Raw genomic sequence first — 20,973 nt, 5'->3', positions numbered from 1 at the left:
AGGCCTCTTGGGCACCAGTGGGTTCGTCAGCTCCACCCAGCGCAACACCGCAGCCAACCCCACCATCATGAAACAAGGAAGACAGGTTCGTTCCGCCCCAGGGAAGGGGGTGTGCAGCCAAGCTCAGGGCTGGAGGCTTCAAGATGTTCCCTCACCTCATGACCTTAAGGTGAAGGCAGAGGCCAGGGGAGGCTGAGCACAGAGACAGTTGTTCCTGCGCTCAATGGTAACCAGCACTGTTTGCACTGGCTGCACCTGGCCTCATGGGTTATTGCTTAGGATGCCCCTGGGACCACTTTAATTTGGGGGGCCCTGTACAGAGATGCCTTTAGGAAGAAAGGCAAGATCTGTTTATTATTTGCCTCCATTCTTGACCTGCCTCAGCAGACCTCACCACCTCCCGGCTCCGGATTCCAGAGGAACCAGAGCATCTAAGGAGCTTTCCTTAGCCTTTTTGTCTGTGGCAAATAGTTCCTCTGTCATGGTCCCAGCTATGGTGGAGAATCCACAGGAAAAAGCCTGAGAAAGGCTGTCAGAGGGAGAGTTGAAACATTCTGTCAGTCAAGGCCAGGCTTCCCAGAGGTTCTCACTGGGTAATTTAGAGCTGGCATCTGTCCCACAGCTCTGCACCCTCCTAGCCCTGCCCCCCAACCCAATGCCTTCCATCTGTGTGCCTCCAGCTTTGTGGGGCTCTGCAGGTTGGGGCTGGGATGGGAAGGACACAAGCGAGTCTCAAGCTCTGGGTTGTCATGAGAAATTTAGGGATGACACATTGGTGTTTAAAAACAACAACAAAACCCAGCTCCAGGCAAGACAGGCGAGATTTGCTCCCCAGGGGAAGCAGCACAGGGTATTAGAAAGCCCCACTTTCTGACCATTGTGGGCAGCCCCCAGATCAGTTCAAGAGGAAGTCTCCCCTGGGAAACCTGCATAATAATAAACACACAAGCTCAGTTGTGCCAGCTCACTGCCAACTAAGTTCTTTTCTCTCCCCCTCGCTTTGTAGTAAATTATAAGAATCTCAAAAAGAAAATCAAATGAGAGCCTTGGAACAGTTGGCCCACTTTGTTGCAAACATTTATAGAACTCCCCCCATTTCCAAGAAAAGTGATAGGAAAAGCAAAGGCAACGAAAAAGATAAAAACGTTTTTAGAGACAGTGAGGAAGAGAGGAGTCGAAATTAAACTGAAGTCTAGTGAGGGACCTGGGGCTGAGGACTTGGGGCTTGAGGGGTGAATAAAATGAATGGAATGTAAATTGCCTCCCTATCAGTATGAGTAGCACTGGCCTGCAAGTCCTTTTCCAGAAGTTAGTAGAGAATTCTCTCTGGGGTATTTGTCTTCTGAATTCTGGCTGCGGGTCCTGCTCCCCATCCCCCACCCTAGAGCATCCAGACTAATGAGGTCCCCTTTTGTGTTTCTCGCTAGAACCTCTGGTTTGCCAACCCCGGGGGCAGCAACAGCATGCCAAGCCGCACCCACAGCTCAGTCCAAAGGACCCGCTCGCTTCCTGTGCACACTTCTCCACAAAATATGCTGATGTTCCAGCAGCCAGGTGAGGCCCTGCGCTTGATCTCTCCCTCTCCTCTCTCCCCTTGCCCTAGAGGGGAGGCCAGGGCACCAAAATAGATGCCCCGGTGAACCCAGCCGGAAAGTGCTTAGCCTCGACTGTCACCACGCATTCTTGTGAGCTTATAGAAGTCTTTCCTTTTTTAAACTGTGCCTTGCCAGCATGAATAGCGGCTGGTTGGCTGGAAGCCAGCACAAGGAGCCCCAGAGTCGTTGCAATCTGACAAGGATATTTTTGATACTAGATATATTTCTGGATTGATTAAACCAGAGATATCACTGGAGGGCTATGGGAGGAAGATGGGAGGGGTGCCATGTGTCATGGGGGCTGGGGGATGTGTAGAGTGAGACAGAGAAAGAGAAAACTTGACAGTGTTGACGCTAAGAGACTTACCACTGGTTTGGGAGTGTCTTGCAAACATGACTGTTGGACCAGCCATCTTTCCTTTACTTGATTAAAGAGCAGCTTGGTGCATTTTCAAGTCGATTTCACCTTTCACCATGCCCCCTAAAACAGGGTAGCCAGAATTATGTACAGCCAACAAATAATGGTGCCCCTTCTCTATGCAGACAGTGACCTCTTAGATTCCACGAGTAACACAAAGCCACACAGGCAATTACTGCACCTACCTAGCGACTGGTGTGCCTATGAGAATCTAATGCCTGATGATCTGAGGTGGAGCTAAGGCAGTGATGCTAGTGCTGGGGAGCAGCTGCAAATACAGATGAAGACTGGTACCAGTCTGCGGCCTGGGAGTTGGGGAACCCTGCTCTAGACAGGCAGACCAGACATGTGCACCTGTGGGAAAATGCCCACCCTAGGCAGTAGACACACTGTGCAATAAGTCTATAGGAGTTTAAGGAGGGAAAATCTCACGGGCCTGGGGTGGGAAAGGAAGGTTCTTAGAATTGGAGCTGAGCTTCAGGGCACAGAGTGTGAAGAGGTGGACAGAGCAGGGTGGGTTGCACACAGAAGGATCAAAGGAGCGAGACTGCAGCGGTACCGAGGGCCGTGGTGAATCCCAGGAGCCGCGGCTGGGCCGAAAGGTCAGGCTGCAGCAGCAGCAGGCGGACCAAACGAGTTAAAAAGATTGTTGCCAGTGGTGGGGACTCAATCTCAGGCCAAGGAGCTTGGACCTTGGCGGCTCTCAGTGGGGAATCGGTGGGAGATTTTGAGCAGAGGGTCAGGCAAGCGTGTGCCTGGAGCAGTGCAGGGGAGGCAGGACTCGAGGGGCGGCCACTGAGGAGGAGGAGGAACAGGAGGAGGGCTGTGAGCAGCCACCATTGGGGAAGGTGTGTCCAGAGAAGAAGGGACGTCCGTGTGGCCCAGATGCTTATTCAAAGTTGCTTCTTGACTTCTAGAATTCTTCTAGCACACTTTTGTGCTAAAGCTCCTTTTCTCCAATTTGATCTTATAGCTGTTTTTCTTCCCAGGAAGAAATAGTTGATAAAATTTGGGGGTGGTGAAGACTTCTCCTTGGGTTCTTTAATCCCAACTTCTGTTATCTTATAGAATATCGTATAATCCACTCCCAATAAAAGAGACTCTGGAAAAGACTTAAAGATATCCGGGGCACAAGATCTTTAACCTTGAATGACTACCCCACCCTGATTCAGTCCTGGGACTGCAGCCCAGCCATCTTATTGCCTCAGGGGAGCCCTAGCAGAGCCGACCACACTCCTTCAATCCTAACATGTGTGTAGCCTTCCCTGTTCTTTCTAACCTCTTTTCCCCTTTCTGCACCTGTCTTCCAAGTCCTTAGTCCTCCTCTTTGTTCCTGGCTTAACCGGGAAGACCAGGCCCACCGGGGAGAGAAGGGCTATCCCTGGTATGGGACTCTTTAGGTCCATTGATATAAATCCTCCATCTGCACCTTTGTCCACCCACCACCTCAACCCTCTGTGGTCCAGCAGTGCTGAGCAAATGGCTCATGCTCAGGACAACTATGACCCTAAGATCTTCCCATGAAGCCTCTTGTTCCCGTAGTTAAAGAATCAAATAATACAGAAGGGCTCATAAGGAAAAGTGACTGTCCCCCTCACCGCCCCCTCCTGGCCCACAGTCCCATCTCCCAGAGGCAGCTACTTATAACAGTTCATTTTAGTTTTCCTGGTAGTTACCTGCAAGTCCCTAATCATGTTCTTTGCATACTGAACTTCGAATCTGGAATCCTTGGAGTTTTTTCACTAGCCTCTCGCCCAAGCATTACAAACCCACTTCCAGCAAGGCTCTAATGAATCACAGCATTTCTAGTAACTGCCAAGACACGCAGACAGAGCTACTCCATATTTCCCGATCACAAATACACTGGCGAGCACTCAGGAGGGGCTACGCCTGCCCAGCAGACTCAAGCCAGGCTGGGTGGCTCTTCCTAGGACGTGGTCAGGAAGGGCGAGGCAGGGCACAGCCATGGCCAGGATCCCTCGCTGAAGGGAATGGAGGCTGCAGAAAGTCGCTGCTGCCAGCACAGGGATGCCCCTCCCAGCCGTTGCCCAGAGCCCAAGTGCATCCCAGCCCTTGCAGATGAGACACTGGTTTTCGAGACCACAAGTCACTGTCGGAAGTCCTTCTTCTTCCCAAGAAGGCATCTTCCTTCACAGGGCAGCCCCTCTAACTGCCACAGCCGGGCCCAGATGAAGGCCCATCCTCAAGACACGAGGTCTGAGAGGTGAGCCATACATGTCCCCTCTGCAGATGGGCCTCTCCCCTCAAGGCAGCGCATCCCGGTTGGCTAGGCAAGTATATAGCGGTAGCTTAGATGGTAATAAGTATCCGATCAGAAGGGCAGAAAGTGGCTTTCATTCTTACACAAGCAGTAGTAATAGTGAACATAAAATGCATGACCAATCCTGAAATTAAATACGCAGAGAATTGTGTCACATTATAGCATAGTGGTTTCCTCCTTGCCATGCGATGTCTTCAGAGCATCCATTTTAAACCATACGGGCAAACCTTGAAGAGTACAATGCATCCTAATGGAGCTTTTATTCTGTTGACTTAAAAAAAATTCCATTAAGATGATGGAAGACTTTAAATATCTCCAAAGACTATAGAAAAGGCTGGGGGCTAGAACCAGCCCCCAAGTTGTGTATCATTTGATCAGTCGCCTCGGTCAAATTTGCTAGACACATCCCTCTCCTGAATTTACAGACTCTGGCCCCTTGGAGGCATGTCAGGAGTAGTTTTTCACTTTATTCCCACCTGGACAGGTTTTAGATGTCTCCCAGGACAAGCCAGGAGAGCTACGGATGATTGTTGCCTCTCACCGGCCCCTGGGATGAGTAAGAAACACTAAGCTAGCTGGTCCTGCACGAGCGAGAGTGACGGGATCTGATACACCCACCAGGGGGGTGACTTGAAGTTCAAAACAAGTGTGGCGGCTGGCAAGATGGTCACGTCCCTTGGAGAGGCAGAATGTTTTCCCAACTGGAAAATTAGTTTGGAAACTGTTTGCAGAATGATACCTTATCCTGGAAGCAGATCTGTTCCTGCTGACCCAGGCTCAGCCACCCTTGGGGTCCAGAGGAATTAGGAGCAGCCCTGCAGCAGCACTGGGAAGCCGCAGGCTCCTGGCCACCTGGAAGGCCTGACAGGGAAAAGGCAGAGGGGACCAGAAGCCGGCTTCAAAGGAAAAGTATGGGGCAGGGCAGGCTGGCAATCTCACAGGGCCGTGTTCTGGGGATCTTAACAGCTTCCCTTGCACAAAACCATGTGCAAACTACCTTTGGTACTGGACTACCCAGATGTAAAATAGCTAAGGCGGTAGCTTCCATGGCAGCATTTTATGGTATGACATACCTGTTCACAGCAAACGTCCCTTAGGCACCAGTTCAAGATTGGAATTCTTCCACCATTAGAATGCTGCACACCTGGGAGCACAGTGCTTGAGGCTGTTATCATTCATTTCCTCCTTAGCGTGACTGTTTTCCTGATTCCTTTCAGAGAACTGCCTTTCCAAAGAGTAGGGAGAAGGAGGGTACCATCCGTGCACTGGATCCTAGGGCAATGGAGGAGGCTAATATGCAGAGGCAGAGACCAGAATAGGAACCCACCCGAAGTTCTTGATAAACATGTGCTCCTTGCCATCTAGTAAGCAAAGCGAACAGCCCTGCTCAGGACTGGCATATAATGGGTAGAAAGGTTGGTAAATGAGTCAATATATTACAGCCAAGAACCTAGCCGGGCCTGTGCCCCCGCTGCATCTGAGAGTCAAGTTTAAAGAGACCAACTTGGGGCATGATAGTACATTTTTTCATGAAAGTGAGAGTCCCAGAAGATTTCTGCAGAACTTAACTTCTGCAGGTTAAGGAATGAGGCCACCAGAGAAAAGCCTTGGCCCCATAACAGATTTAGGGATGCGACTCGTTACTCATGTTCCTCTGGCACCAGCCTTGACCTTTCTGTGATCGGCGGCTTGCCTGCCGTGCCAACTCCATTTGCCTGCCCACACCGATCTCTTTTCCTTTTGTTACCATTCCCCCTCTCTTTCTTCTTGGTTCCCTGCTTTGTCTCCCTTTCTTCCTTATCCTCTTCATCACAGTGGTCCAGATCCCACTCCCCGTCCTCAGCCTGTCTTTCCTGATATCTCTTTCTGCGAATCCACTTCTTAGTTAACCAGATTATAAAGCTTTTCTCATTATTCAACAGAGTAGCCTCAGTTTTCATTGGCAAAGTGCAGTTCCAAAAGTTTTTCCTAAAATACCCAACCCGTCTCTTATTCTAAAGTCCTCAGTGCCTTGAGAGAGATGCAGACTTGCACTTTGGGTGCCACAGACATGAAACTCAGCAGGAATGGCCTGTTTCTGCCAAGGAAAAGCCGCATGGGGAGGCCCCCATATAGACCCTGCAGCAATACCTCATAGGGATGGGCAGCCACTCCCTTCAAGAATCTTCTTGACACTGGGCCTGAGCACTAGGCTCTGTACTTATGGGACTTCTGAAAAGGCACAAGTAAAAAGTCCCAAGTCAGCCTAGACCCTGGGCATCCTAGAATTGAAGAGCCTCACTAAATCCTGGAATGATCTGATGGTGAAAGGAAGCATTTCTAATATTCAAAGATGGCACGTGAGCTGAAGAAACGGGCCTGCTCTGCCTGCTCTGGGCAAGAGCAGAGAAGGCTCAGTTATAGAGCCTTTTTCTTTAGTGAAAACTGGAAAGTACGTCTGCCTGGTCCATTACAGCTGGTGGCCCAGGGTAACTGCAATGAGTCTTTTGGGTTACAGGAGCCATGGCAAGAACTGGCCTGGTGGGTACTGTGGGCCTGAGGGGTGGGAGCTACCCCACCCCTCTGGGGCTTTGAGAGCTCTGCCCACCAAGCCACACGTGGCCTAATGCCCCTAGCCTGAGATAGAAACTGTTGTCTACCCAGCTGGTCTTGTACATGGGAGGAGATGCCGCAGATCTGTTTTTATCAAATACAGAATTAAAAAGTCACACTATTAGGAAACTCAGGAGTATGAACATATGGGTTTCTCCCAAGACTTACAATTTTTCAGAGCCGTTCTGAGAGAGGCAGGGGTCATGACTCCCCTGCACACCAGAGGGAAGATCTGGAGGATAAAAGGCAAGCATGACAACTTTCAACCTAAAAGAGCAGCCACTAAGGTTTGGAGATTCTGGAGCAGAGCGCCCCACGTTTCTCAGCCCCCTTTTTGGAACACGCGATCCCAGGCTTGGAAAATGGCATTTTGCTGCGTGTTGGCAAGAAATCCTGCAGCTGAAACACTTTTCTCCAAATGTCGAGCATCTTTATTTATCCAAATCTCTCCACAGTGTTTGTTTAAAGGGAAGTGCTAGAGAGTAAACTAAATTTTACAATGAGCATATGGATGGCTATAATTGCTCAGGGTTTTTTTGTTTTTTTTTTCATATTTGCTAACTGGCTATATATAAAATTGTGTTTCTCTTTTATAGATTTCACACCCTGAAGGCTGCTAATTTTTGCATGCATATGATTTTCACATGAATGGATGAAAATACTAAAATACTCTTCTTCCCTCTGGATTGTCTAATTGCCCCAACCCTACTGTGAGAGCAACCAGTGGGTGGGGGTGGGGAGACCCTTGCATTCTCCTGCTCAGCTTCCCTGGAAGCCCAGTCGGCCTCTGTCTACTCGTGTCTACTGGCACAATTGTCCTTCAGACCCATTGATGCTGGAACTTGTGTCAGCTCCGCAGTGCCTTTTATATTGATCCATTTTGCCAACTCTCTCTTTGAGAATTTTAAATAACAGAAACAACATCTGCCTCTGAATGAGCTAGTAATGGGGAACACAGATTGCAAAAAATATATATTTAAATGTATAACTAATCAAGAAAAACAAATACTTTGGTTTAGTCATTGGTTTCAACTTCCTGTCTCACCAAACCACCAACCTCATTAGTAATCTCTAACCCGCCCCCGCCCCGAGCGCCCCCTGGTGGAAATGTGAAGGAGCAACGAAACGGCCTGAAGTTTGGGACACAAGACTCTTATTTCACAGATAGAAGAGCTAAGACCCAAAGAAGAGAACAGCTTCCCAGGGTCACATATGGAGGCAGTGGCAGTGCTGAGACTTCTCTGGCACTCCCACTGCAGATGTTTTTCCTGCCGCCTCCCCGTCAGACTTCACAATTCTTAGCTGTCAGTTTCCTTCTATTGCTCCATTTGTTCTCCCTCAGCAGACATGTATCAGGTGTGCAGAAGGCCATGGCAGGATATTATGGGAAGTATGTGAGAAGTATGAAAGCATTGTCACTGTCTGCAAGGCACTTTCAAGCTATTCAAGGACATTTAAGAGCTCTGCGGTATGAGGGACCAGGGAGAGGCCAACAGTGGGGGCCCCAGTAGGACAGAGGAAGGGGCCTCAAGGGGCTGTCTGCCACTCGGAGGAGGAGGAGTGACTGGAGCCTGGGGAGACAGGGAGCATTCGGATGGCAGAGGGAGCTTTGTGGTTGAAATGCACACAGCATTGTCCTGGACGGTGGGAACCCGCAGAGCACACATTTCAGCCCTCCTGCTAAGTGCCTGACGATAAGTATTGACAGGCACCCACAGTTGCTGTGACATGTAGCAGAGCACTGGCTCTGGGGTCAGAGCCATGTGGGTTCTTGTCCCAACTCCGTGTTAGCTGGCTAAGCTTTACAGGTCACTCGGCCTCTCTGAGCCCCACTTGGGAAATGGGTGCCCAGCACAGTCTTGGACTCAGAAGAGGCACTCTCCATGCTGTGGTTTTCATTCCCTGCTCTAGCAGAAATGTACCAGGCTCAATCTAGGCTCCAGGAGCAGAGCCAAGTCCTGTGCCAATGAAACCACATTCAGCTGGGGGGAAGCAGCAAATAAATACATGATGTGTCAGATGTTGCAACGGTTATGAAGAAAAATAAAACGGAAGAAAAGGATGGGGGCAGAAAAGATCCATTCATATACGATGAACAGAAAGGCCTTTCTAAGGAGACAGTAGAACGAGGGACAGGATGGCAGATAGAGGGAGAGTCGTGGAAATGTCCAGGGGCCAACATGTGGGCAGAGGGAAGAACAGAGCAAAGGCCTCTGGGGTAGAAGAGGACAAGGGGCCGACTGAAGGAGAGGAGAGCTGTACAAGGGCAGGAAAGTAACAAGGGGCCAAGACTGTGTGAGATCTTGCAGGCCATGGCAGGAGGTTGGCATACCTCTGATGGGAAGCCACTGGACGATTGTGAGCGGAGGACTGGCAGACTATGACTATGACCAGCTATTTTTAGTCACCAGTTTTCTTCCAGCCTCCCATGTTCACAGTGAGTTTGACTTAGAGGTTGGTTGAACCTGGGTGTAATGTGCCCTCCGTTCTGACCCTGACAGTCCTCCCAAGTCCTCCCCAGGAGGCACGACAGACCCTCACCCTGACAGGTGGAGCCATGTGGCACTGTGCATACTTTCTCTTTGTTCTTAGAATCCCTGTCACCAATATAACTCTTTGTCCCCTGCAGAATTCCAGCTTCCTGTGACTGAACCTGACATCAATAACAGGCTGGAGTCCTTGTGCCTCAGTATGACCGAGCACGCTCTGGGAGGTGAGTCGTCATCCTCGCATGTTACTGCACATGCGAGGCTGGGAGCACCAGCCGTCTGCTGTCTACATTCCGGCAGTAACTTGGAGGGTGGGCAGAGCACAAGCAGGGGAAGGCAGGAGACAGGGAGAGAGTGGCTTCAGGTGCTACTGGACCCGCATCAAGCCACAGCACACCGAGCGGCCCACAGCACCCTGCTCCTCTTCCTCTCCTGGGAGGTGAGTCAGGGGGACCTGGAGACTGAGATTGTCCCTCTGTCCCCAGAGGTTCCACCCCCAGTGTACACTGGAGTGGTTATCCCAGCCAAATGAGGGAGCCGAAGAGGTCAGGAACAGAAAACGTGGCTTTGAGCGGGAAGATCCCCCACAGCCTTGGATTCTTTCCCTTTCGGCACTAGATCCCCTAGTCTGGTCCAAGCATATCCCGACTTGCTCTAAAAACAAAATTTTTGAAACAAAAATCCTCCTTGTTTTTATATCTCCCTGTTCCAAATGGCTTCCACAATGCCCGCAGCCCCAAGCAATCTGAGGTGTCCTTTGCAGTGTGACAGGGACTGTCTAGTTGGATGTGCCTCTGGTGTGCAAGGCCCTGACCCCATGAGGAGCTCCTAGAGGCAGGCAGGACTTTGGTCTGAAGCCCTGTATTGTCGCAACAGCCCCAGGAGGCTTTCAGTGCCCTCCTCGTACTAAATTGGGTGCCTTTCTCCATCCTGGACTCACTGCCAGCCCTGGGGATGGGAGAGATCCCATCTCTCCCTTTGGCCGGCAAGGGAGAGATGTCCACTCCTTCCTGCCAGCGTCCGGGGAGGCTCTGAGTCACGGAGATCCAGAGAGGCCTGCTGTGACCCTTCCCAACAGCCCTCTCCAGGCTGGATGCGCTCACCCACCCCAGGGACGGGCCAACAGCATCCCTCGAGCCAAAATTTGTGCTATCTGGCAGCGGTGGGGAGAGAGACCGCCATCAGCTACTGTTTCAGAAAGTGTTGTCTTTCTGACCAGAGATTTTTAGATTTTTAGTCTCTCCAAACACAATCTTATCGCGAAACCAAATTTGAGGCAGATAAATGCTCTGCATGCAGCAGACTTGGAAGGCTGGGACCCCACCCACCTGACTTTGCCTGTGCGAGGCTCTCCACAGCCCAGAGGACGGCTCCACTCGATGACAGAGGGAGCTAGCTGAAGGCCCTCTCGGCTGCTGGCCAAACAGACGGTGGGAGTGCACAGCACCTTCTGTGACCACCCCAGGGTTCCAGGAACTCCATTTGCAAACTCTGTTCTCTTCCTCGGCTATTCAGATCCTAGAAACTTTGCATCATTGATCTATCCCTGGTATACCTGGGGAGAGGTACCACTAGCTCCCCTTCTCCGGCTAACTGAGAAGATTGGGTCAGCTCGCTCATGAGTAATGAACTCCTAACGAGTAATGAGAAACAACCCAAAGGTCAATCGACAGACAAATACGGGTGAACCAAACGTAGTGTAAGCCATACAGTGGAATCATTCAGCCTTAAAAAGGAATGAGGTACTGATACATACTGTACCATGGATAAACCTGGAAAATAATATGCTGAATGAAAGAAGCCAGACACAAAAGACCACACAGTATATGATTCCATTTATGATTTTATAAAATTTTCAGGATAGGCAAATCTGTAAAGACAGCAAGTGTAGATTAGTGGTTGTCAGGGGTTGGAGGGTGGTGGGAGCGGAGAGTGACTGCTAATGGGTACAAGATTTCTTTTGGGGGTGACGAAAATATTCTGGAATTAGATCATGGTGATGATTGCATGACTCTGTGAACATGCTAAAACTTACTGAACTGTACACTTTAAAGGGGTGAAATTTGTGATGTGCAAGTTATATATCATTTTTTTTTTCAAAAAATGGCCCCCCCACCCCCCGCACACACACACACACTCATCGACCTTGAGTCATGCCAAGCTCAGCCCACGGTAGGCAGCTACATCTCCCTCTCACCTGACAGGGGCTGGCTCTGTGAGGAGCTCTCCCTGCCTTTGCGAGTCAGCAAGGAGAACTGGCCTTTTCCCCCTGGGCTTGATATTGCTCAGATAATTGGCATGTTGGAAGCTCTTATCAAACTACTAAGTACTAACATTATCATCATTATTAGCAAGAATGCCAAATGCTCTTTGTTAAAAAGAGGTTTCCATTCAAAAGACTTCATTTTTTTAGCCCATTCTCCTGTATTTACAGCAAACCTCTCTGAACCGATATGTTTTTGCTAATGTTTTCGTCTTATTAATCTCCTAAGCCTTTTGATTGCTCTGTTTTTTTCTCAATAATCCTCTCTGGTGGGAAGCCTCGTAAGCAATTTCCTGAGCAGAGAATGCAAATTAAGTTCAGGGTGGCCCAGCTGGGCACAGTGACATTGTGCTCTCCCACTAGACAGCACCTCTCTGCCTGTCTACCCCTTCCAGGTGCCAAGGAAAATGACCTTGCTGGGGACAGAATGCCAATGAATGAAGTCATTTTACAGAAAGACAAATGACTAGGGAGAGGAAAGCAGAGTGAAAAAGATTCCTCTACTTGTGTCTCAGGAAAGGCAGGAGAGAGAGTCTGATTTCCTGGGACACCACATCCCAGGATGGCCATTCTCATGCAGCTGGTCCACGCGCCCCAGGCCTTGGGGGGCCCACACTTTTGTGCTGACATGTCTGCTCTCTCCGTCTCCTCCACTAACTGCTGCCCTCTTGGTACCGGTCTTAAGCCACTTTTCTCTTTGGCCTTCCCTTTTTATCTCTTCTTTTCCCTCCTGCAGGTCCCTCCAACAGAACCCATGAGGAAGCCCTGGGGGTGGGTTATCTCTGCCATCTTGGTTTGTGAGTCTCATGTAAGGCTCTGTTGAGTTCGCTCCTAACTGGTGGCCCAGGGTGTTTAGGAAGACTCGGTGCCAGACCTAGTAGTTATTTTCCTCCTGTGGCTAGGTTATATGGGCAGGAATACCCACGAATACAAAAATGAGTCTCCTCCTGGCAGAGTGGAGTCTGTAGTGAATCATACCATGAAGAGGAATGCTCAGTTCACTCTCCGATGGTCCAGGATTCATGCTTCACATGTCCCCCTTGCCATTCCTTCTCACTTTCCCTCCTTACTCCTTCTTGGGTCTTACTTGCAGTTCCACTTCTAGCTGATATTGGAGACTTTGTGCATGTTAGAAAATTGCTCCATTTCCTCAAGATGCTGTTCTGCCATTTATCTGAAATTTGTCATAACTGTAAATCTATAACTGTAAAACCTATGATGGTTACATGTGAATGGGACCCCTTGGGATTGTTCAGTGCACAACTTGCACAACTGTAAATGGTGAGTCCGGACTTACCTGTTGGTCATTTCCCTACCCTCACCCTTGGAGGTTGGAATTCCATGAAAATGTGACTTAGGGTTGAGTTAGTTGAGATTTTCAGGTTTCTAGCATCCCACTTCTACAAAACTATGAAGGGTTGGCATTAATGAGTGGGCCAGTGAGCCCCATGTGAACCGCCTTCTACAGATGAGGGAGTGACCTCTCCACTCCCACCCCGTGCATACATGTGTGTGCACACATACACACACCTACTGTTCTCCCATGACCAGTTACCACTGCAGAGCCACCAAAAGCAGCTCAGGTTGACACCCACAGAGGGTAGGGAGAGGTTACTGATTATAAGTTCACATAAGATTAATTGATGCTCTGATGTCACAGATAATCTTAGGGGGCTTTTGCTTTTTTAGGGATAGTATCTCCAAAATTTGTATAGAACTTCACACACACACACACACACACACACACACACACACACACACACACATGACACATGCATATAAATAAAACTGGAGAAATCTAAATATAAAATGGGTAAATTGTATCAATGTTAGTATCTTGGTGGTGATATTATACTAAAGTTTTTCATGTGAACCCGCAATGGTCTTAATCAAATTCTCAATTAAGAAACCTTTCTCCTCCAAGTCCCTGCTGGCAAGACGCCAGCCTGGCATCACCCATGAGGAAGCCAGAAGACCCTGCAATGGTCTCAGCACTCCTCCATATCACTTAGGTTTTCCAGCTTTCTCTGGAGCACACCACCACTCCCTTCTCACACCTGAGTTCTACCTGGTGAATCTAGATGCTCCATCTGGTAGACCAGGTTTGTAACATGGCCTTCATGTAGTGGTCACTGAACACAGTCATTTTTGCCTCCTGTGATGGCTAATCCATGCTTCTCTCTCTGCTCACTGATAAGCTCTTGTCAGCTCTCGCATGGACCATTGTAGGGGACTCTTAACTGGTCCTCCTACTACCAGCCTTGCCAGGAAAACCATTCTAAAGTCAGATCTGGCAACTCTACTGTTTATAATTCTCTAATCACCGATGTCTAAGCACCTATTCATAGTACACAAGACCCTTATGGCTGATTCTAGGGACTTTCCTACAGTCCCATGTGTAAGCAGAAAACCAAAAAGGGATCAGACAGCCTTTGGGTCCCTCTGCAATCAGTCTCACTCATGGCCTCTCATCTCTGGCATACATGTCCCCCACTTCCTCTTTAGCCCAGTTTTACCGATTCTCAACAACACAGACGTGGCACATCTTGGGTAGCCTCAGCACACTCCCACTTCCACAGGATCTTTCAGTTCCCGATGCCCACAACATCTAACTATGGTGTCTCTGCCCCCAGTCAGATTCTTGGAGAGAGAATCTGGATCAGTTTGGGTCAGATGCATCGCCCTGGTCTGCTCAGTCGTGACCAGGGGTCAGAGTCACAACTACGTCATCCCCAGTCTTTCAGCAGATATTCGGGGTGGGAGGGAGATGCTCCAGAAAAGAAGGACGTGAGCTAGACAGGTCCACCTGCATGTCCATTGTGGCCCCTACCTGGCTGTCCAGCCTCATGTCCTGCCACTCCTCCATTCCCCTAGCCTTCATCCTAAACCTCCAGGCTGCCCCAGCCTCCCCATTTGATGACCAGTATCGGGCCTGTGCATGAGCTGTATGCCCTCCCCACCCTCCTCCTGCCTCCTCCTTTCTTCTCCAACCAGCACCATCTACAAAAGTCATTTTCCAGCTCTGTAAAACTGTCCGTGATTTCCAAGGGTTACTTAAACACTCCTTCCTCCATGCTCCTGCTATGCCCGGTACATACTCCATTATAGCAGTTGCCACTTGTACGTCATTGTGGGTTTACATGCCTGTGTTCTGACTAGAATGTAAGCACCTAGAGGGTGAGGATTAGGTCTTTACATCATGGTTGCCAGGCTCATTATGGATCCTGGCAAAAAAAAAAAAATCCATTTCCCAGATAGTGAGTTGGGTGGGGGTATGTGAATGAATGAGTGAATGAATGAATGAATGAATTTAGCCTTTATCTGTCCTCAATCTGGGAGGCCCAACATGCATGGTATGGACTGGGGTGGACATGAATGGAACTGTTTTTGCTCACCTGTGCCCACCATGTACTTCTTTCTCTCCAGACGGTGTTGACCGGACCTCCACAATCTAGAAGCTGAAGATGAGAGTGACCGCGCTGGCCGTGAAATCGACTGCTGCGGGTCCAGTGTCAGCCATCTTCAAGGTTGCACAGAATCCTACAAGATGCTTTGCAGCCTTTTTTTCCCTGGTCCCTCTCCCGTTTTGATTTTGTGAGAGCGTAGGTCATCCTTGTAAACATATCAGTAGACCTGGGGTTGGTTATTCTGTCATTTGTTACTGTCATGGGATGGCTTGCTGTGTGGGGTTGGGAGGGGGTCTCTAGGGAAACACAGGACTGGGGTGGGGTGGAGGAAATACAAGTGGCTTCCCAGATGGAAACAGGGGAGAAAAAATAAAGTACCGCCATGAAAGAGATAAGAGAGACACAAGAGAGAGGCAGAAGAAGGCCCAGCCCTGGGAGCTTCTCACAAAGCCTGCCTTCCTAGTCTGGCCCCAGGAGGAAGTCATGGATACATGTGACCAAAGCAAGATGGCGGCTCACGCTTTTATGTCCCCACCCCATTGGAGTCCCCTGAGGCCTCTGCTTGGAATCGAGCCACAGGAGAGGGCCATATGGTAACGGGGGCAAGAAGGGAAAGATTCCCTCCAACAAAATTTCAGATAAACTTCGATTTGTGTATTGTTTACATAACAATTTTAAAGGGTACATAATGTGTAAAGAGTTTGAATAGAACTTCTCTTCATAGTATGGTCTTTGTAAAGGATTTGTCGATATGGATTCATTTTTTTTCCCCTCTATTTTTATAAGAGCAGCAGGGTTGTGTTTTGAAATGGCTGCCAAGCTCTGCTTCTTGGGAAGACGGATACAGTCACGTAGGCCTAAGTTGTCTGTCTCTCACCTGTGGGTGGGAAGAGCATGTAGATGGATCCGAAGGACAAGAAGGTGTTGGAATGGGTAGAGCGCTCAGGAGAGGACAAGGACAAGGAGGATGGCATCATGTGATCCTTTATGGTTTGCTCACAGGTGACCTAGAGATTCTAAAAGAATCCTCTGGCCCCTTTCTGTGCTGGATTTGCTTCTCACCCAGAAACCTCTTCCCACCCTACCAGGGTGTTTCATCCTATCACTTGCTGCATGCATACACACACACACACACACACACACACACACACACACACACACACAGTACAAATTCTATGGGAGGAGAAAAGGCAAAGATGGACATTTTTTCCTTGCAAGAGGCCTTAATACCCAAATAATGAGCTAAAAATGCCACTTACAGTACGTTTGCCCACAGGAATCTGAGCCTGGGGGCTGCACCCCCTTTGCTCACTCACCGCTGAGAGGAAAGTAGAGAGCAAGACCCAGCACAGTGTATAAGTTGTCAGTCAGCAAGTAGCAGAGAGAGCTGTGATGAGAGGTCCAGCCCCTTGCCTGGCCCCACTGTCCCAGGTGGGCAATAAAAGATGTGGAAAAGGTTACGTTCATGATGGAAACGACGGTGCTGTCTATATGGTGTTCGTCAGTGATTTGCTGTGCTGGTGGCTGATCTACCCATCTACACAGAAGGGAGATAAAGCCACTCATTACAGGGCGAGAGATTAAACTACACTACCACAAAGTAATGGCTCTATTTGTAAGGGAAAGAAAGACTATGTTTCGGAATTCGATGCAATGGAGGGTATTAGACGAAATCCAAGAGGAGTTGCGCTCTGTACTGGAAAATTGGGCTGCGTAAAGGATGGTACGGATGCTCAGCCAGAGGCAAGATCAGGGACATGGTATAAGGCCTGTCTATTAAATGGGTAAGTCTGGCGCCTTTTTTTTTTTTTTTTTTTTCCCAGCAAAGTCAGAGTCAAAACTGAAAAGATCAGACCATGAAAATCACTGTACTCACTTATGGTTATTTAAAAAAAAAAAAAAGTTAATGAAGTAAATACAGATTTAAAAGGCTTTAATGAAACCCAAACAACTTTCTTTTACCTTCAAGATTAAAAATGTACATCCAACGCAGCCTTAGGTGGCATTGGACATTGTAATAAGGCTTTTAAAGTCCCTGTAAGGTCTAAAAAGGTGGGAGCATCTTAACTGTGTAGAGAGCCTTTTGCAAGCAAAGAAAGATTGAACTTACAAAATCATGCATTGCATTTAAAAAAAAAAAACTCTCCTTGGGTGACTACATTCTAAAGATGCAAATCTACTTGCAGAAAGAGGCAGCATTTTTTAATTGATTTTTTTTAACCAAATGCCATTAACATTTGTTCTTCACACCCCTTTTCTAAATAAGCTTAGTGTTACTTGAGCAATATTTGGGAGGAATGATCGCATGCAAGGCAGGAAGAGTAGGTCAAAAATGTTGAAGGCCAAAGGTAAGACCAGAGGGTTTGTGAAAGTGGTTTTTGGATGCTAAGAAAGTTAAAGAGGAGAAAAATCGATGGTATTACAAGTCTCATGGAGAGATGAGAAAGCATTCAGATCTGCTGCAATATATCCATAAAGACTGGGATTGTTCAGAAAACAGATTGTGAACACAATCACATCAGCATGAATCCTTTAAAAGGAAGACCTTAAAGTATTTGCAAATCTGAATTTCTATTTATTCCTTCACTGAATATAGAAACAATGGTTATCTGATTATTAGAGATATTATTTTGGGTATGTTACTTATTAACTTGCTATGGCTGGTAACCATGATAAAGTCTGTTATTAATAACAACATAATTCTTTTTTTAAAAAAAAAAAAGAAAAGCTTATTTTTCATCGACCGTGTATAGATTTATCTACTTAGTTGTGTTTTGCTATTAGTGTTTTAATTTTTTTAAGTTGAGTGTTCTGATCAATTTTAGCAGCCTGCCCCCACCTTGTTTGAGTCCTGTGTTGACTGCAGGTAAACGGCTCAATTTAAAAATCCTAAAACAAAAGAATTTTATTTATAAAAGAACCAAACAGTTGCATGCATAAGGCTGTGAAGTCGGATATTTAGTAATAACGCGGCAGTGCCTTTTTTTGTATTTACCCATTGACCCTAAATGCAACTGTTTTATATTAATAGTGAACATTAAAAATCTCAGAGTAAAGTCTATTTCACTACATGTTTTTCCCCTCCTTGTTCTGATTTAATCAGTGTGTATTTGGCATCTCTACACTGTCCCAGGGACAGTGGTGTTCTACGATATTGTTATCATGTATGATGTTTTATCGGTGCTTTTTATTCATAGTGGTTTCTTACCAGAAACATTAGGAAGACACACATTAACTGTGTACAAGAAATGAAACATTGCTGCTGATATGTTTTGTTTTTTAATTCCCCACATGCTCTTTGAGTTTCACTTTTTAAACAGGAGCCAGCAAGCAAATTAGACGCTGCTGGGTCTGCCTGCAGAGGGCGGCTGTTTGCACCAAGCTCTCAAATCCTGAGCATTGATGGTCCCTTTTTGGTACTCAGGACTGGAGCAACAGCTGGGCCCCTGTCTCCCATTCGTTTGAAAAGACACTGAGGGAAACAAGGTTTTCTTTTGAGGTGTCGTTTGTTGCCTTTTATGGAATGGGAGCCTTCTCCGGCTCTTTTGTTCTTCTGTACCTCTTGTAGCTACTGCCGATGCAAGGTTTGTAAATGTGCACTCCCCGGCTAGAATTAGGATCTCAGCAAGAGCCTGGGCTGGGGGATTGAGCTGGGCCGAATGCATAGGCATGCAATCAGAAGGGCAGCGAGGGGAGGAAAAGCAGGTCCCAGTCTCATTGGCCCTCTGGAGATGTCTGCAGCAGGCGGCTCCAGCTTGCGTGCAGAGAAACAGCCTGACCAAGGCGCTCAGCTGTGCCTATTACAAGAAGAACCTGCGGAAGGATAATTTGCACATGGGGCTGTGATAACACTAATGTTGATTTTTTTTTTTTTTACAAGTCATCGGAGATGTTTGCAAAGTGAGTTTTATTTTTTGTAATTCCTTTATCTTTACTTAAAGGTGAATGTGTATTCCTCTGGGAGGAATAGGAAGAAAACAGGAATGTTAATAGTGTCAAACAGAAGACTTCCTCCCTTATTAATATATAATCCTCATGTATTTATGCCTAATGTAAGCTGACTTTTAAAAAGCTTTCTTCTGTTGCATGCCCCATGCAGGCATCCCTGTTGTACATGCATGCCTTTTGTCCTGTTTTCCTGTATAAAGTTAGTGAACAAAGAACTATTTTTGCCTAGTTCATGTTGCCAAGCAATGCATATTTTTTAAATTTGTCATATATGGAAATAGCATGTTTGTTACATGTAAAAGCTTTACTGATATACAGATATACTAATGTTTGAAGATGCTGTTCTTTGCAAGTGTACAGTTTTCAAATGTTGTTACCAGTGAAACACCCTTGTGGCTTAAACTTGCTACAATGTATTTATTACTCATTTCCTCCCATGTAACTAAGAATCATGGCTATATTTCATATCAACGTTATATTGAAAGTGAAGGGAAATGATTAATACAAGGTTTTGTAACACTGGTGTGTGTGTTGTTTTTTCTTTTTGTCAATACGATCGATTAGAAAACAAGAACTGAATCTTAGAAATAAGCCAGCAAAGAAGAACGAACATGACATCCCTATAAACTATTCCCACCTGGTCATTCTACACAAGCTATGTCTTCAACTAGGAGCTGCTTTTCTTAATAGGTAGGGAGAGAGGTATAAAATTTTATGAAGTTCGATTTGCACTCAGAGTAGCCAATAAATTCATCACCTGACTTAGGGGCATGTTTCTAAATACAAACTCTAACCCTGCAGATGATATTGTTTATAACTTACTCTCCACCTTAATGCCTTTGAAATCATATTTCACCCCTTAACCACGGCATAAAGAATAGCAACCTTCTTGGAGCCTCGGGGTTTTAACTATAGTCTACTCTCATTCTACTACTACTAATTCCGGCATGATATTTTAATATATATTCTAAATAATGTCAGTTAAACATATGGCTAGAGAGAATAACCTAGATTTGAATTCTGGCTCCAGTACTCTCTGGCCGTGAGATGGTGGGAAAGGTACTTACCCTCTCTGAGCCTTGAGTCTGGTTTGGTTTGGCCTATACTACTCAACATCTATGTAATTAGACCTCTAATCCAAAAAAAAAAAAATTAAAGACCAAAGAAAACAGACTGTAGAGGTTTTTGCCACCAAAATCTAGTAACCCAGTAACTCAAGATTTCTCTGAGGCAACCACAGCTTGACATTGTGACAATGACCACATGGCGACTCCCTTTTCACTGGCCTCAAGCTACTCAAGAGACACGCAAAACCCAAAACGGTCCCTAGAAACATGAAGAAATGCCTCATAAGCTGAGATACTAAATGAAATTCTTCCTAAAGTTAAATTCTTATAGCCCAAATGAGCGTATGACCGAGAATTCTATAAGGAAGGGGGGACCGTGTACAAAAGAAAAGCCCAGCCTCACTTTTGAAATGTGTGGAATGAGGGTAAATGTGAGAGTTGTGAGATTAAAGGAAAGGGAACAAGGCTCAGCACGGTGCCTGGAACAGCGCTGGTTAGCCATTTTGATCAACAAAGCTGTAGCTCTTTGCCAGTGAGCTTTGTAACAGACTGTTCAGTCCTGGAGAGGAGGTTACTCATATAGTAAAGCTTTTAGGACTCCCCCTTACAGTCCCCTCCTCCCTTAAAGAGACTGAATTCCATCCATTAAAGAGGGATGGTTAATGCCTGTATAAAGCCAAGTATGCTGGCTTGGAAGAGGCTGCAATAGGTTTGAGTCAGCGGTCCTGTAGGGGCACAGGTGAGTTCTGTTCACTCATGCTCTCCTTGCTAACAAGAAAGGCACCAAGGCGCCAATACAAAGAGAACTCAAACTCATGAAAGCACCTTGGCTTGGTCCCTTAAATAATTACTACATCTGTTGGTGGCCCTGATCCCCAATCTGCCCAAGACTATTATGTCCAGAGTTTGAGGG

The 20,973-nt window shown here is 47.2% G+C and overlaps 1 protein-coding gene across 4 annotated transcripts in view; it reads left to right on the top strand.

Moving 5' to 3' along the window:
- The window catches only part of SAMD4A (sterile alpha motif domain containing 4A), a 90,656-nt gene extending 71,144 nt beyond the window's left edge, over window positions 1-19,512 (top strand). For 2 of the 4 annotated variants that reach the window (XM_039866576.1, XM_039866575.1), the window contains 2 exons: window positions 9,516-9,599; window positions 15,065-19,512. In XM_039866576.1, coding sequence (XP_039722510.1) covers window positions 9,516-9,599; window positions 15,065-15,093 — 113 coding nt within the window. In that variant the 3' untranslated portion in view covers window positions 15,094-19,512. Of the gene's footprint in view, window positions 1-2; window positions 86-1,427; window positions 1,555-9,515; window positions 9,600-15,064 lie in introns of all 4 variants that reach the window. The other 2 variants (XM_039866572.1, XM_039866573.1) reach the window with 2 other exon arrangements.
- The last annotated feature ends 1,461 nt before the right edge of the window (window positions 19,513-20,973 follow it).

The sequence above is a fragment of the Pteropus medius genome, unplaced genomic scaffold (genome assembly GCF_902729225.1).
Source record: "Pteropus medius unplaced genomic scaffold, Ma_sr-lr_union100, whole genome shotgun sequence".
Classification (NCBI taxonomy): Eukaryota; Metazoa; Chordata; class Mammalia; order Chiroptera; family Pteropodidae; genus Pteropus; species Pteropus medius.
Note: the sequence above shows the minus strand (reverse complement) of the source record. Positions and strands in the feature narration are given on the sequence as shown.